Source organism: Theropithecus gelada, chromosome 12, assembly GCF_003255815.1.
Source record: "Theropithecus gelada isolate Dixy chromosome 12, Tgel_1.0, whole genome shotgun sequence".
In the NCBI taxonomy this organism is placed as follows: domain Eukaryota; kingdom Metazoa; phylum Chordata; class Mammalia; order Primates; family Cercopithecidae; genus Theropithecus; species Theropithecus gelada.
The window spans coordinates 50,793,246-50,811,229 of NC_037680.1; the positions used below are offsets into that span (position 1 = coordinate 50,793,246).

Consider the following 17,984-nt stretch of genomic DNA (forward strand, 5'->3'; position numbering starts at 1 on the left):
GTATCCACCATCATAGTATTATACAAAATAGTTTCACTGCCCTAAAAATTTTCTGTGTTCTGCCTACTTATCCCACCATCCCTCCAACTCCTGACAACCACTGATCTTTTTACTATTTCCATAGTTTTGCCTTTTCTGTATGTCGTATCATTGGAATCATATAGTATGTGACCTCGTAAGATCGTCTTCTTGAACTTACTTAGTAATATCCATTTAAGGTTCCTCTATGTCTTTTCATGACTTGATAGCTCATTTCTTTTAGTGCTAAATAATATTCCATTGTCTGAATATACTACTACTGAAGGCCATCTTGATTGCTTCCAAGTTTTGAAAATTGTGAATAAACCTACTGTAGACATCCATGTGAAGATTTCTGTGTGGACATGTTTTCAACTAATTTTATGTAAATACTAAGGAGCACAATTGCTGGATCATGTGGTAAGAGTATGTTTAGTTTTCTAAGAAACTGCCAAACTGTCTTCCAGTGGCTATCATTTTGCATCCCTATCAGCAATGAATAAGAGCTTCTGTTGCCCTGTATTCTTGTCAGCATTTATTGTTGTCAGCATTTTGGATTTTGGCCATTCTAATAGAGTGTAATGGTATCTTGTTTTAATTTACAATTCCCTGATGATATATGGTGTTGGACATCTTTTCACATGCTTTTATCTGTTTATTTTCCTTGGTGAGTTGTCTGTTCAGATCTTTTGCCCATTGTTTACTTAGGTTGTTTCTTTTATTTTTGAGTCTAAAACTTTTTTTTTTTTTTTGAGACAAAGTCTCCCTCTTGTCCCCCAGGCTGGAGTGCGATGTCCGGATCTCAGCTCACTGCAACTTCCGCCTCCTGGGTTCAAGTGATTCTCCTGCCTCAGCCCCCTGAGTAGCTGGGATTAGAGGCACCTGTCACCACACCCAGCTAATTTTTGTGTTTTTTAGTAGAGATGAGGTTTCACCAGGTTGGCCAGGCTGGTCTAGAACTCCTGACCTCAGGTGATCCACGTGCCTCAGCCTTCCAAAGTGCTGGGATTATAGGCCTGAGCCACTGTGCCTGGCCTAAACCTCTTTAAATACCAAAAAGATCCCACTGATCTGCCTCATCTGTGTCTTATTACACCTTCGACCATTGCTTTTTAGGTTTCTACTGTGCTACTCTTTCATGTCCTTGAATGTGCCTTCCTCATGGCCATATTGTCTGCTTGCACTATTCATTCCATGTGCTCCCTTTTATATAAGTAATACTTGACATCCTTTAGAGTTTTGCTAAAACATGACTTCCTCAGGGGAGTTTTCTTCACACCAGAATCTCTCTCTTACATACTCTTGGAGGCACACGTGATCCTGGTCACAGGTCAATCATGTTTAACATCTGTTTTTCACAGTATAGAAGCTCCATGAGGATAGGAATCATATTTGCTCCCACTGTTGTGTGCTCAGTGTTCAGACTGTGTCTGGCACATGCTAAATGTTCGATACATATTTGTTAAATGAACATTCAAGTACTGATGGGAAGAATTTACACAGCCCTCTTCTCTGCCTATAGAAAATGTAAAGTTGAAGAAACTAGCTAGACAATCTATCTGCACAACTTGACATCCTTTGGTAAGTTTCAGGTCAACCTGTCACCTTTTAGATACTGTGTATTATTTACCATTACTTAATAAGCCAGGGGAATAATATGAGTATTCTAGAGAAGACTATTTTGTTTGATCTTTGATGAAAACACCAGTTTATATATGTTAATCATGAACCAAAAGTTTTGCTTTAGAAATAACTAGTAGCCTAGTTAGTTAATTCAACCTCATTAGTTAATTCAACCTTTTGTCATACCAGTTGCAGAAATTTATAATCTCAACTTTTCTTAAAGAATGGTGATAACATTTATGATCCTGAACTTTTTTCCAGCCATCATTCATGACAGGACTACCTATGTCCGGTGGCCTAAAACAATTTAATATTTTACATGATGAGATATGAAGGGGCAAACACTAAGAGCTGTATTCTGCTGCATAACAAACATATAAAACACTAGTTTCACATTTTTCTTGCTTTAGAAATGTACTGACCATTAATCGTTGTTCTCAAAATGCCAAATACACTTTGTCTTAGTCTAAAAATATTGAAAGCTAAATACAAGCTAGCCATGGAGTTACTCATTGAGAGTTAAGAAAACAACTATGCTGAAGAAAAAGAGATAGGTTTTGAGCAAAATTGTATCATCTTTTTTCTAGCTGTCACTCTACATATTGGAAATGATGAAATATATGAAAAGGACTCTAATGTTATATTGACTCATTCATAAAAGTGTGTATAGAATGCGCAATTGGGAAACCCTGTTTGCAGAGCCCAGGGTCATGAAGAATAGAACTCAGGAAACCCATTTAAGAAAACAATGAGAACGTATAAAAGACTTCTATGATGGCTTCTGCATTATTCAGATTACTCAAAGAAAAGATGTCAGCAATGCAAGTTAAAATAGGTATTTTATTGAGAAATTTGCTTTGTCAGTGAGAAAGTAACAAATATTTTCATTTAATAAAATTAGCATATTTTTAATTCTCTAAAAATGTCTCTTAAAAGCCTGTATTATCTGAAACTGCAGATCATTCTGATCCAGGGTTTTCTTTTAGTGTCTCCCATGGAAAAAGAAGTAGCAGATTCCATTCGTGCAAATAACAGAAGATAAGTAGTATGACTTGTTCACAAACAAATTTTCCACTCGAGTTTCAGTTGTCTGCATGCATGTGAATTAACATCTTTATTTCTGTAACTAGAAAAATCTCCTGGTAACAGCAGTGGGGCCTTAGGCTTACCCCTGAGCATTCAGAGTCATAATATGGTCATATTAAAAAAGGGAAGTTCTGCAGCAAGACAGTTCAGCTTAAAAACATCCCCATTCTCTGATCACAACTTAAAATTGGTACAGGTTAATAGTACACTAAAGTATAATTTATTTGTTATTAATAAATATACTAGGCTTCCATGCAGGTTTTTGTTTTTTGTTTTTTGTTCTTTTTTTCTTTGAGACGGAGTCTCACTCTGTCGCCCAGGCTGGAGTCAGCTCACTGCAAGCTCCGCCTCCCGGATTCATGCCATTCTCCTGCCTCAGCCTCCCAAGTAGCTGGGACTATAGGCACCCGCCACGATGCCTGGCTAATTTTTTGTATTTTTAGTAGAGACGGGATTTCACCATGTTAACCCTGATGGGCTCGATCTCCTGACTTCGTGATCCGCCAGCCTCGACCTCCCAAAGTGCTGGGATTACAGGCATGAGCCACCGCGCCTGGCCCCCATGCAGGTTTTTTTTTTTTTTTTTTTTTTTGAGGGGGAGTCTGGCTCTGTTGCCCAGGCTGGAGTGCAGTGGCCGGATCTCAGCTCACTGCAAGCCCCGCCTCCCGGGTTCACGCCATTCTCCTGCCTCAGCCTCCCGAGTAGCTGGGACTACAGGCGCCCGCCACCTCGCCCGGCTAATTTTTTTTGTATTTTAGTAGAGACGGGTTTCACCGTGTTAGCCAGGATGGTCTCGATCTCCTGAACTCGTGATCCGCCCGTCTCGGCCTCCCAAAGTGCTGGGACTACAGGCTTGAGCCACCGCGCCCGGCCCATGCAGGTTTTTAAAAAAATTGTTTATTTGTTTCATTAAAAGGACAATGACTCTAACCCTATAAATTATTTTATAAATAACTTTTACATATGAGACACTACAAGTATAATTAAATATCTGAAACATGTTTAAAATAAGTTAAACCAGTACTGAAACTGACACCTAATAATTAAGATGCTCAACGGTCATCTAAATAGATCTCTTTAATTTACTGAAGATAAAGCTTATCTGAAGATGCTATGGTCTAAATGTCTGTGTCCTCCCAGAATTCATACGTTGAAACCTAATCCTCAATCATGTTTAATATCTGTTTTTCACAGAAGAATAGAAGCTCCATGAGGATAGGAATCATATTTGTTCCCACTGTTGTATGCTCAGTGTTCAGATTGTGTCTGGAACATGCTAGATGTTCAATAAATATTTGTTAAATGAACATTCAAGTACTAATGGGGAGAATTTACACAGCCCCCCTTCTCTGCCTGTAGAAATGTAAAGTTGAAGACACATCGTCAATGTGTTAGTATTAGGGGGTAGGGCCTTTGAGAGGTTATTAGGTCATGAGGGTGGAGCCCTATTGAGTGGAATTAATGCCCTTATAAGGGGCCGATGAGACCAGTTCTTCCCATCTACTATGTGGGGACACAGCAAGAAGGTACCATCTTTGAGCCAGAAATTTGGCCCTTACCAGACACCAGATATGTTGGTGCCTTAATCTTGGACTTCACAACCTCCAAAACTGTGAGAAATAAGTTTCTGTTGTTTATAAGCTATCCAGTTTATGATATTTTGTTATAGTAGCTGAAATAATAGACTGAGAAGGCAACATTTAGTGATTTTAAAAATTATATATTTTTATACATGGACACTTTAAAAAGACTAAATTCTAAATGTAATCTTTAGAATTTTTTTTTTTTTTTTTTGGAGACAGAGTCTTACTCTGTCACCCAGGCTAGAGTGCAGTGGCACAATCTCAGCTCCCTGCAACCCCTACCTCCTGGTTTCAAGCAATTCTCCTGCCTCAGCCTCCCAAGTAGCTGGGATTACAGGTGCACGCCACCACACCTGGCTAATTTTGTTTGTTTGTTTTTAGTAGAGATGGGATTTTACCAGGTTGGCCAGGCTGGTCTCAAACTCCTGGGCTTAGCAATTCACCTGCCTCGGCCTCCCAAAGTGATGGGATTACAGGTGTGAGCCACCACCATGCCTAGCCTATGTTTAGAATTTTTAAATATTGGCTTGAACTATATAGTTTTTATTTTTTTTAACTGCAGGGAATAAATTAAAAGGGTTATCCTGCATTATGATGCTTTGTTCAAATACAGAAATGATACATTATATGGCAATAATTTTTTTCAAGTTCAAATTAATCTGCTCAAATTAGTATTTATAGCATAAAAGTTAAAGATCAGATTGTAATTCTACAGAAGGACTGTGGAGATAATAATACATATGGAGGTTTTTATTCCTTAATGGCATAGATTAGTAATTTGGGTAGAAAAGAAAAGACAGACTTAAAAAAAATAGTGCCTCTAGGTTTTTTTGCTTGTTTTTTTGTTTTTTTTTGAGACTGAGTCTCGCTCTGTCACCCAGGCTGAAGTGCAGTGATGTAATCTTGGCTTACTGCAACCTCCGCCTACCAGGCTCCAGGGGTACTCCCACCTCAGTCTCTGAAGTAGCTGGGACTACAGGCATGCGCTACCACACCCTGCTATTCTTTTTTTTTTCTTCCCTTTTTTTTAGTAGAAACCGGGTTTCACCGTGTTACTCAGGCTGGTCTTAAACTCCTGACCTCAAGCTATCTGCCCGCCTCAGCCTCCCAAAGTGCTGAGATTACAGGCGTGAGCCACTACGCCTGGACCTCTAGTTTTTAAATGAGTACTATTTGTCAAGGAAATGGAAAAAAGAAAAATAACCTCTTGTTAGAATCATTAAAATTCTTTTACAAGAGGCGCTATCAAAAATTGTAAAGTTGTCATAATTTAAGGTGTATTTCCTGCCAGCAATATACTTGCCAAATTTGATAATTTAAAGGAACAGTTAATAGGATGTTAATTTTGAAATTATAGTAAACAGTTGCAGAAAGCAATGATTATATAATGTTGGCATATTCATATTTTTTATAGTACGGCTGACCCTCCATATGCACAGGTTCCACATCCACAGATTCAGTCAACTGCAGATAAAAAATGTAATTAGGCTTACAATGGTTGCATCTGTAGTAAACATGTACAGACTGTTTTTCTTCTTATTTTTCCCTAAACAATACAGTATAACAACTATTTACATAGCATTTACATTGTATTAGGCATTATAAGTATCTAAAGATGATTAAAGTATATGGGAGAATGTGCATAGGTTATATGCAAATACTACACCATTTTATTTATTTATTATTTATTTATTTATTTTGAGACAGAGTCTCGCTCTGTTGCTCAGGCTGGAGTGCAGTGGCACGATCTTGGCTCACAGCAACCTCTGCCTCCCAGATTCAAGCGATTCTCCTGCCTCAGCCTCCTAAGTAGCTGATTACAGGCACCTGCCACCACGCCCAACTAATTTTTTGTATTTTTCAGGAGAGAGGCGTTTCGCCATGTTGGCCTGGCTGGTCTTGAACTACTGACCTCCAGTGATCCACCTGCCTTGGCCTCCCAAAGTACTGGGATTACAGGCATGAGCCACCACGCCCGGCCTACACCATTTTATATAGGGGACTTGAGTATCCTCAGATTTTGGGATCTTCAGGAGTCCTGGAACCACTCCCCTTAGATACCGAAGGATGACTATATTATATTCATTATCAGAACTTTAATTTGGTTTTCTTTTTTTCCTAAGTCAGCTTCCTATGTGTTTTACATACATGTAAAATCACAGACCCTGAGCATGTAGTGGGAACACATCTTGTCACATTTTACAGAAGAGACAACTGAGGCTCACAGAGGTTGCCTCTGTTAACTTGCCCAAGGTCACCCAGCTAAAAACTAATGAATATGGGGCTAGAATATGATTCCATGTAGGGTTCTCCCCTTCATAATTTAGGTCTTAGGGGAATGTGAGGGTGAGGACAAATGCTCAATTTCTTTATATCTTTCCTGTTGGAGAGTGTTTGCATTAATAGCAGGAGGACTCTGTTCAGGACTCCTTTGAAGAAATCTGTAAAACAAGTACTCATCCCGGAATTCATACTCGTTGGTAATATGTTGGATGACTCCCCCTTGTACCAGCCTGTCTCCGTATATCACAGCTTCACCACGGTCGGAGGCAAGGCCGACTTCAATTAGCCAGTTCACCAGGTCACAGCCGCAGAAAGTTCCAGCAGAAGTTGTTGCACCACACCTGTGTCAAAGGAATGATTCACCCATATGTTCTGTAAATCTGGTATCAGCACTGCATGATAGAGGACAAGCAAGAAAAAAATAGAAGGAAACAAGGAAAGACAGCGTGATAGTTAAAAGCATGGCAGGAAGGAAACTGTTCTGAATAGAAAGGGTTTGTTAACTCTCCTGAACCTAGAAAGACCCACTGGAGAAAAAGAAAATATGCCAGTAATGCTTGTGAAAACAGAAATGCTTAAACAATACCAAAAGAAGTCATGGATAATATAAATGCACTTACAAAGAAATACTCTTTTTATAGTAGCCTGTTATCAGATCTGTCCTGTAATAGCTGAATATGATATATTTTATAATTTATACTTTTAGTTATACTAAGTAATTTGTTTCAGGAACACTACATATTTTTCACAAGCTCTTAAGAAGTGATTATTTTCACTAAACTATTCAAATCAAACTTTATTTTTAGCTCCATATACATCATGTATACATATGCACTCCATACATCATAGTGCCCCACAAGTAGCCTTTCTTCTTGCCCTCAGCAGGCAAGACAATCCTACTGATATGTTTGTCAGAAATTTGCTTCAATAGGAAGCAACGAAAGAGTAAGTGAGATCTAACTGGCTACAAATCTAAGATTTTAAAAATGTGCTTTGTGAATCTACTTCTTGAGTATTTAAAAATCTGTCTTCCTGATGCAAATATGGGATGTCTTAAGTAGGTACAAATAAACAAAGGATAGAGAGATACAGGGAAAAAAATCCAATTACACGAGAGCTGTACATTTCACACAAATGCACCATAGTTAGACAACATGAATCTGTCCACAAGCATCATTCAGGCTACAAAACCTAAAGTGCTTGACATGGGAAATGGTAGATGAAGATCAATGTAAAAGGAGAAATAGGTGACAAAACAAATTTAAAAACATTTCACCATAAATGAATATTCATTAGAGTTTATATAAGAATTAGAAAAAAAGGTTAATACTCATGAAAAGTTTTCTCAAATACATAAAATTACATTATTTTAACATCAGTATTTCATTTAGAGATAAGTTATCTTAATTTAGGCCTTGCAACTAGAAACACCACATAAACAAAAACCTGGATATTATACTCTGTTAGCCTTCTTTTTGCTTGTAGATTTTTTATGTATCGCCTAACATCTTTTTTCTTTTCTTTTTTTCTTTTTTTTTTTGAGACCAAGTTTCACTCTTGTTGCCCAGGCTGGAGTGCAATGGCACGATGTCAGCTCACTGCAACCTCCGTCTCCCGGGTTCAAGTGATTCTCTTGCCTCAGCCTCCCGAGTAGATGGGCTTACAGGCATGTGCCACCACGCCTGGCTAATTTTGTCTTTTTAGTAGAGACAGCGTTTCTCCATGTTGGTCAGGCTGGTCTTGAACTCCTGACCTCAGGTGATCTGCCCGCCTCAGCCTCCCAAAGTGCTGGGATTACAGGCGTGAGCCACCGTGCCCGGCCTATAGTCTAACACCTTCTATTCCAGACACCAACAGAATATTTATTTCCTGATGACTGTGATGAGGCAGCTATAATAACAGCCCATGGCTGGGTGTGGTGGCTCACGCCTGTAATCCCAGCACTTTTTTTGGGAGGCCGAGGTGGGCAGATCACTTGAGCTCAGGAGTTTGAGACCAGCCTGGCCAACATGGCAAAACTCCATCTCCACTAAAAATACAGAAAAAATTAGCTGGGTATGGTGGCGCACACCTGTAGTTCCAGCTTCTCAGAAGGCTGAGGTATGAGAATCACCTGAGCCCAGGAGACTGGGGCTGCAGTGAACTGAGATTGCGCCAGTGCACTCCAGCCTAGGCAACAAGAGTGAACCTTCACCTCAAAAAAACAAAAAACCAGCCCATGGAGCTGTGCAAAGTCGCAGAGAATATGACACTGTAGAACCTGGAAAGGGGCAGGGAACAGGCCGGCACGTTCCCAGCTGGTGTCCATCCAGCCAAATGGGACTGAGGCAGACTGGAAGCCCTGCAAATTGCAAAAGCTATGCTTCCTTCCCAAGAGTTGGCAATCACACTGGGCCTCAAAGAGCTAACATGGAGTTCTCTTTTTTAATTTTAAAAAAGCAGGGTTTTTTTAAATGTTTTTTTTTTGTTTGTTTGTTTGTTTTGTGGGTTTTTGTTTGTTTTTGAGACAGTCTTGCTCTGTTGCCCAGACCGGAGTACAGTGGTGTGATCTCGGTTCACTGCAACCTCCACCTCCCAGATTCAAGCGATTCTTGTGCTGCAGCCTCCTGAGTAGCTGGGATTACAGGTGCATGCCACCACGCCCAGCTAGTTTCTGTATTTTTAGTAGAGACAGGGTTTCACCATGTTGGCCAGGCTGGTCTTGAACTCCTGACCTCAGGTGATCCTCCCACCTTGGCCTCCCAAAGTGCTGGGATTACAGGCATAAGCCAGCACCCTGGCCCTAAAAAGCAGTTTTAAATTGTTGAAACTATTCATAGATGGCACTTTGAAATAATTGTGCTCAGAAGGGTGAAAAACTAACTTTTCTTCATAGTTTACCATTGCCAGAAAGTGGGCTATGCCCATCACAGACATTCTGTCATCTAACTCAACAATCTCAAGAATTAGGTGTTTTAAAGAAGAGGAAAACTAAAATTTAGAGAATTGAACTTGCCCAATGTCACACAGCCAACAAGCAGCAGTTCAGGAGCTGAGTTCTAGTATTAGTCCACATCCACTGCGGCCCCTTTTCCATTCTCTGTACCAGGCTACCTTCTGATTATAATTATATATATGTTAAATTGGCATAATAAATGTAAATAAATTATCCTCCATACAAATTTTCATACATTTCATATTCAGTTATAGACATAAAAGTATTTGGTTCTTTATATTTTGTTTTGTTTTCCCTTTTATGACAACCAGAAATACTGTATAGTATTTATTCAAAGTTCATAATTTCCTGCTATATACTTCATTTATAAAAAAAATTTTTTTCCTCATCCAAAATTAAAAGAGAATCTGTTATATACTTCATACCTTAAGGATTCGAATAATAAATATTATGTCACAGACTAAAGGTTAGAACTTGAAGCGAAACATAAGCAACAAAATTAAGAGGCAGAAATTTCATTTTCATTTTCTTGACAAATGTGTTTGTCAAGAAATGCTGAGGTGGGAATATAATATCACTTCTAAATCCAATGTATCTCAAAGTTTTGTGAGAGACACTATTGGCCAACTTGAAATGAGGGTTAATATTCTATGACATTTTGGTTCATTCTAAACTAAAGTGTTCACATTTTATATGGCAATCAGAAGTTATATGACATTTTAAAAATATTAAAATCAACATAGGCCAGGCACAGTGGCTCACGCCTGTAATCCCAGCACTTTGGGAGGCCGAGGCAGGTTGATCACGAGGTCAGGAGATCGAGACGATCCTGGCTAACATGGTGAAACCCCATCTCTGCTAAAAATACAAAAAAATTAGCCAGGTGTGGTGGTGGGTGCTTGTAGTCCCAGCTACTCAAGAGGCTGAGGCAGGAGAATGGCGTGAACCTGGGAGGCAGAGTTTGCAGTGAGCAGAGATCGCGCCACTGCACTTCAGCCTGGGCGATAGAGCGAGACTCCGTCTCAAAAAAAAAAAAAAAAAAAGAAATCAACGTAATACGACTCTTTTATATGCCATTTCTGAAACTATAAAGTGACCCATAATTCCTTTAACTTTTACATGCATATGTAAAAATAATCATGTAATCAGTCACGACCACCTCATTTAGCCCGTTACAATCCAAAATTAATCATTTAAAATATAATTGTCTAGAACTGTACTGGCAGTTTGCTTACCTTCTTTCTTTGACAATGTTTCGGATACAGAGGTCACGGTGATAATGGATAAATTGTTGACAGGTCATTTTTATTTCCTCTGAAACAGGAGAATCCCTGTTTTCTGCTGTTTCTTTATTGTTCCATAGGAATTCAAGTCTGAAAATCAAATTTAAGGCCATTTTTAAGTGAAGAAAAGCACTGAGAGAGAACTCTTCCTGCTTTATCACCCCATCAAAATGGCTGTTCCAAAGCTGTCGATCACCAAAGCTGTCATCTACAACACCCAGACATCTTTAGTCTCAGAAGCAAAAACATTCTACATTCCAGACATCCTTAGTCTCAGAAGCAAAAATTCTACATTCAGTTTCCTATTCAAAGCATACTGGGGTGGAAGACTTAATCATTTTATAAACCCTCCAGACATGTTTGACCCATTTCAGGTTCTACTAATAAATGTTCCTTACTCTACATTCTACTGTTTTGAAATGCAAAGATAAATTAGAGATCAAATATTTTGTTTAATCGCTTTTCTATTTTAGTACCACAGAGACAAATACCAGAGTACTCCAAAAACAGTTTTGTTTCAGCCAGTCTAGACAATAGAATTGTTGATTGTTTTACCCAGTCAGCATTATGAAGCTGATAACTAAGTTCAATGACTTTCCAATTATGCTTTTCTTCTTTCATGAAATGATTATGAACCTAGCAACTACATCTTGATGATAATGATAAAGATGAAGAAGAAAGAACCATTACAATTTACTGGGCACTTTTCATAGATCTGGTAGGATACTTTTCTTTAGCACTCCCAGTTTCCATAAATTTCAACTTTGAAAACACAAGAAGTACAAAGATTTGCCCCCACCTCTTCCTCCTACCCCCACATTGGAGTATTACTACTTGTTATTTCTCATAAAGAAATCCCTGATCTTAATTCAAAGAAACCCTTCAATAAGCTGATAAAAACCCAACAATTTAGAAAGAAAACTTGAGTTTTCTGTAAGCTGTCAGTTTGATAAAAAGAGAAATTGTGTTGTCAAAGGAGACAGACAATCAAATATAGACCATGGGGGTACACCACCTACTACTTCCATTTCCAAAGACATTTTCAAGTTTCGTTTAACTTTATGTAGTTAATAGCATAGACAGAAATCAATGTCCATCAATTCTTGTTAAAGTGCAAATGCATGCCGGATTTATAATAGTTCCTCCAAATTTTTTTTGCAATTGTTTATAACCTTTGTGTGGCATTTAGTGGTGTCCTAGCAGTTACTAAAAGTTTAAAAACATCAGTATCTTAATGTATGTGTGTATGTGTGTGTGTGTGTGTGTGAGAGAGTGAGACAGGGTCTTGCTCTGTCACCCAGTCTGGAGTGCAGTGGCACAATCTTGGCTCACTGCAACCTCTGCCTCCCAGGTTCAAGCCATCCTCCTGCCTCAACCTCCTGAGCAGCTGGGACTACAGAAGCATGCCACCACACCTGGCTAATTTTTTTTTTTTTTTTTTTTTTTGTAGAGACTAGGTTTCACCATGTTGCCCAGGCTGGTCTCAAACTCCTGAGTTCAAGCAATCTGCCCACCCCAACCTCCCAAAGCACTGTGATTACAGGCAGCCACCATGCATGGCCCCACATCAGTATCTTAATATAATGGCTTTGTCATCACATTTACAGATACAGATTTATTTCAAAACTTAATTTACCTTCTTTTGAAAGGGAGGATGATTAAATGTTTATCTAATCCAAAGATTCCAAAGGAAATAAATCCCTAGGGAAGAAAACAAAGTTATTTTTTTCAGAATTCAACAATAACATTTTAAAACAGAGAAGTTAAGGGAGTCAACACATTTAGTGTTTGAGGAGGCAAACTTATAGTGAGGAGAGCAACATTTTAAGTGAAACACACAAAGCAGGCCCTTCAAAGGCAGGTGTGATACTTTGCTGCCTTTTCCCAATCATTCTATCCTACTCATTATGAGGGGTGATACAAACCAGGGCTGAGCAGCCGCATTTACATGATAGTAAAATGAAAACATTTAAGGGCATATATGTCTTTGTTTCCCCTTTATAAAAAGAAAATATTTCCCACTGTGCATAAGTAGTTATTATTTTTCCATGACCTCACAAATTATATAATTAACAAGTGTTGCAGTATCTAATAATAACGTAATAATTGAACAGAATTTATGTAAAGTGAAACTGGCTAGTGGTTAGGGGAAGAGTTTGAAGAATTTGTGAGTGACAAGGCAAACGCCTAGCACCAGGTATCAGCCACAGGTTAGGACAAGTTAAGACTCTTTTTGAGAGGCAGGGAGTTGGGAGCTGCCACTTGTGGCACACTGGGATAAGGATCTGAGTGCAAGTTGGTGGAAGTAGAATGGAGAATGCAGAAGGACCCAAATTTCTTCATCCCCCATACTATAAACAGCCAGAAGGGAATGATCTTACCACACCACCTCCCCAAGAGGAAAATGGGATGGGAATGGGGTTTGTGTCTGTCTTGCTCCATTCAACCACTTCAGCCTTAAGCTGTGGGGCAGCATTTTAAATGCAACATTCCTGGCATTAGCTGCTGTTGATGACACAGCCTCATGGGATGAAGCTCATCCCAGTCCCAGTTCTGGATAGCTCAGCTTAGAATGGGCTTCCTAAATGCAAAATGCTAAGTCAGAACATGATTTTTCAACTCAGTATTTTATAGATCTTAGACAGAAAATCAGATCTTAAACAGTATCACAAAGTGAGATATCAAGTAGGATGCTCATGTCTGTCTGTAATAAACGGATAAAGGTCATTTGTCTCTGTGGGCATAGCCATTTTTGCTCCCATCACAATGGCCAAACTGTAAATATTGTAAGAAATTAGGAAAAACTTACAGCGGCATCTATTGACAAATGTTAACTAATTCATATGGCAAATTATTTTCGATTTAATAGGCAAACTCAGTGATTTCAAATGAGTGTGTTTTTTTGTTTTTTGACCTGATACTCAATCTGTGGACTAATATTCTCTAATGAAAAAGTTAAGGGCTGGGCGCAGTGGCTCATGCCTGTAATCCCAGCACTTCGGGAGGCCAAGGCAGGTGGATCACTTGAGGTCGGGAGTTCAAGACTAGCCTGACCAACTGGAGAAACCCCGTCTCTACTAAAAATACAAAATTAGCCGGGTGTGGTAGTGCTTGCCTGTAATCCCAGCTACTTGGGAGGCTGAGGCAGGTGAATCACTTGAACCGGGGAGGCAGAGGTTTTGGTGAGCTGAGATTGCACCATTGCAACAAGAGCAAAGCTCCATCTCAAAAAAAAAAAAAAAAATTTAAGGCGCTAAATTAAAGGTTCAGGGAAAGTAAGTTATTTTCCCAAAGTGACTTTTTTTTTTTTTTTTTTTTTTGAGACAGTCTCATCTCTCTCTGTCACCCAGGCTGGAGTGCAGTGGCACAATCTCAGCTCACTGCAACCTCTACCTCCTGGGTTCAAGTGATTCTTGTGCCTCAGTCTCTGCAGTAGCTTGGATTACAGGCATGGACTACCAGGTCTGGCTAATTATTTTGTATTTTTTGTAGAGACGGGCTTTCACCATGTTGGCTAGGCTGATTTTGAACTCCTGGCCTCAAGTGACCCACCCACATTGCCCTCCCAAAGTGCTGGTATTACAGGTGTGAGCCAATGAGCCCGGTCCCATGGTGACTTATTAAGATCACACCAAAGTTACTACCTGGTATTTTTCTGGTAAAAGCACTCAGTGTACCTTCTGATGACTTGAACCAGTACAATAATTCATCTCTACTAGAAGACAAGCAGCAGCTGTCAGCTGCCATGCATACCAGCAGCTGGCAAACAAACTAAATACTTTTTATGTGAAAGAAAACAACATCCTAATCCACTCCCCACTTCCCCCTGCCCCCTACCAATCAACCTATCTAGGAAAACAAAAACCCCTCAAAGTTTTCCATAAATAAATACCTGGCCAAAGTTAAACACGGCACAGAAAAACTGTAACTCAACATAAAGTCTTCCAGGCTCTTGGTTGAATAACCACCATAAACAACTGGAAAGATTCTGTAAAGGAAGGAGGAAAGAGTATTTCAAAATCAAGCAAGCTAATAATTCCTCTCTATCCATAGCATAGTACAATAACTTACCTACTGAATAATTACAGGGAAAAAGACTAGAGGGAAAAACACTGAGAGGCTTTATCTTTTCAACAAGAAAGTTTCAACCTCTCCTCTTGACAGATGTCATTCAAACAGTTATCTATTCTGATCAGATTTGAAGACGACAAGAGCCATAATACAGAAGCTTACATAATGTATCAAGATTGCCAACTAGCCTAAGACAGGCCTGATTTTAAATTTAGTTCTACACAATGAAAACAATTACATCACTAAGCAATTCTTGGCAGCATTTCTTATTTTTTTATTTTTGTTCTTAAACAGCACTTAACGTGGTACTGGCTGATATCAAACTATCTCACAAGCATCCCAGCATGCAAAGGGTTCCTTCATAGGTTATCTGGTCCATCTCCTACCTCTAGACGAGTTACACTTGAACCATCTCAAAGAATTATATAATAAGAACTGATAATTCACAGATAGGACATTTAGTAATCAAAGAAATGCATGTAGTCTAAAAATAAAATACTGTATTTTACTTTTCTCAATTTTGTAAGCATCTATTATATGAAGTGGTTATGTTATTTTGATAATTGAAAATTATTTTTAAAAGTTTATCTGAGGAATATGTTCTAAGAGGTTTTTCAGTTTTCTTTTTTTTCCGGCGGACACTGAGGTTTCATGTTCTGAGAGATTAATGTAGGCATTTATCCACTTTGGTCAGTCAGGTATGTTAGGAATAAGTGGCCCTGTGTACATTATTGAAATAGCTGCTTTTGGGCTGGGCGTGGTGGTTCACGCCTGTAATCCCAGTACTTTGGGAGGCCAAGGACGGTGGATCACCTGAAGTAAGGAGTTCAAGACCAGCCTGACCACTAATATGATGAAACCCCCTTCCCTACTACAAATACAAAAATTAGCCAGGCATGGTGGCATGCGCCTGTAATCCCAGCTACTCAGGAGGCTGAGGCAGGAGAATCACATGAATCCAGGAGGCGGAGGTTGCAGTGAGCCGAGATCGTGCCACTATACTCCAGCCTGGGCGACAGAGCGAGACTCCGTCTCAAAAAAAAAAAAAAAGCTGCTTTTACCAAATTCTAGGTTCAGAGCATAGAATGAATAAATTATTCTAAGCAGAATAAGCTATTGGAGCACTTAGGCCTCGGAGTAATGTGAATGATTCATCTCTTCCCCTCACACCCCCAAATATTTAGTTCAAGATTCAAATTCAGGTGACCTAGCTACCACACTTCTGGAAAGCAGCAACTAAGTTTTCCCCAGATGCCTGAATAAAACCTTTGCCAAAAATTTAAAGAAATGGGCCCAAAACAAAACCAGAAAAAATAATTACAGCAAACAGGCCAATGATGAGAAGTAAACACAGCAACACATGTCGGGTCAGCTGCTGGTCTCCACTCTGTAGATACTGCTCTTCTTCCTGGGCTAATATGCAGCTCTGGGAGTTACAGCGACTCACACAATGATCGTCTATAAAATAGTAAGCACAACAATTTGTAATCAGAGCTTTTTATCTAAATGCATTTTAAATTTGTAATGACTTCCTAAGAGAAACAACAGAAAAGCACATTCAGCTAAGAATCAGTATATTATTTTAGATGAAATTGGAAGAAAGCTCCTTCATGTTGTTTTAGAAGAATTCTAGCTGAAATGTTTTTATCTCAAAAAAACATAAGTAGAATACAATAGTTCCCTTTTACACTATTCAACAATGTTATATATATAATTATCTAACATCAGTGATATAATTTGACCTTTAAAAATTATACATAATTTGGCCGGGTATGGTGGCTCATGCCTATAATCCCAGCACTTTGGGAGGCCAAGGCAGGTGGATTACAGGAGTTCAAGACCAGCCTGGCCAACACGGTGAAACCTCGTCTCTACTAAAAATACAAAAATTAAACTGGTGTGGTGGCGTGCACCTGTAGTCCCAGCTACTTGGAAGGCTGAGGCAGGAGAATCGCTTGAACCTGGGAGGCAGAGGTTGTGGTGAGCCAAGACTGTGCCACAGAGTAAGACACTGTCTCAAAAAAAGAAATAATAATAAAACAAAATAAAAATTATATATAATTTTTATATAATTAATATAATTAAGTATAAATTATATAATTTTATTTTATATATTAGTTGCATAAATAACATATAAAAATTATATATACTTATATAAAATATATTTATATATTACATGTTATAAATGTATATTATATATAATTGTATATTATAATCATAAATTTATAATTACATATGTAATTTGTATATATTATTTATATAAATTACAAATTAATATATAAGCATATGTAAATAAAAATTATATAATTATATTTATAATTTACACATATAAGTTATATATTAAATATCTAATATATATTACATATTATATATATACTAAGTGAATTAACACAGGAACAGAAAACCAAGTACTGCATGTGCTCACTTATAAGTGGGAACTAAACTTCAGATACTCATGGACATAAAGATGGCAACAATAGAAACTGGGGACTACTAGAGGTGAGGAGGAAGGGAGGGGACAAGGGTTGAAAAAGTATATAATATATATTATATTTTTATTTTTATATTGTATATATTGAAATTATACACATATGATTTTAAAGGCCAAATAAATAACTGAAGTTTTATCACTGATAAATCTATATGTTAGTCACGAATACCCTATTTTGGCTAACTGTAAAACAAATTACTATTATCTCTTACCTCTCGTTAAAGAGTTTACAATTAGCCTTAACCCCTGCCTTTCACCATATACAAAAATTAACTCAAGATGGACTAAAGATTTAAATGTAATGTCTCGGCCGGGCATGGTGGCGCATGCCTATAATTGCAGCAATTTGGGAGGCTGAGGTGGGCAGATCATTTGAAGTCAGGAGTTCAAGACCAGCCTGACCAACATAGTGAAACCCTGTCTCTACTAAAAATATAAAAATTAGCCAGGCGTGGTGGCAGGCGCCTGTAATCCCAGCTACTTGGGAGGCTGAAGCAAGGGAATCACTTGAACCTGGGAGGCAGAGGTTACAGTGAGCCAACATCGTGCCACGACACTCCAGCCTGGGCAACAAAGTAAGACTGTGTCTTAAAAAAAAGAGAGAGAGAAAA

The 17,984-nt window shown here is 38.6% G+C and overlaps 1 protein-coding gene across 4 annotated transcripts in view; it reads right to left on the reverse strand.

Moving 5' to 3' along the window:
• Positions 1 to 3,324: 3,324 nt before the first annotated feature.
• The window catches only part of GPR155 (G protein-coupled receptor 155), a 51,462-nt gene continuing 36,802 nt past the window's right edge, over positions 3,325 to 17,984 (reverse strand). The window contains exons 11-15 of one of the 4 annotated variants that reach the window (XM_025404262.1): positions 16,204 to 16,340; positions 14,704 to 14,799; positions 12,448 to 12,512; positions 10,764 to 10,901; positions 3,325 to 6,934 (exon numbers count right to left, since the gene is read on the reverse strand). In XM_025404262.1, coding sequence (XP_025260047.1) covers positions 6,634 to 6,934; positions 10,764 to 10,901; positions 12,448 to 12,512; positions 14,704 to 14,799; positions 16,204 to 16,340 — 737 coding nt within the window. In that variant the 3' untranslated portion in view covers positions 3,325 to 6,633. The remainder of the gene's footprint in view (positions 6,935 to 10,763; positions 10,902 to 12,447; positions 12,513 to 14,703; positions 14,800 to 16,203; positions 16,341 to 17,984) is intronic. The other 3 variants (XM_025404261.1, XM_025404259.1, XM_025404260.1) reach the window with 3 other exon arrangements.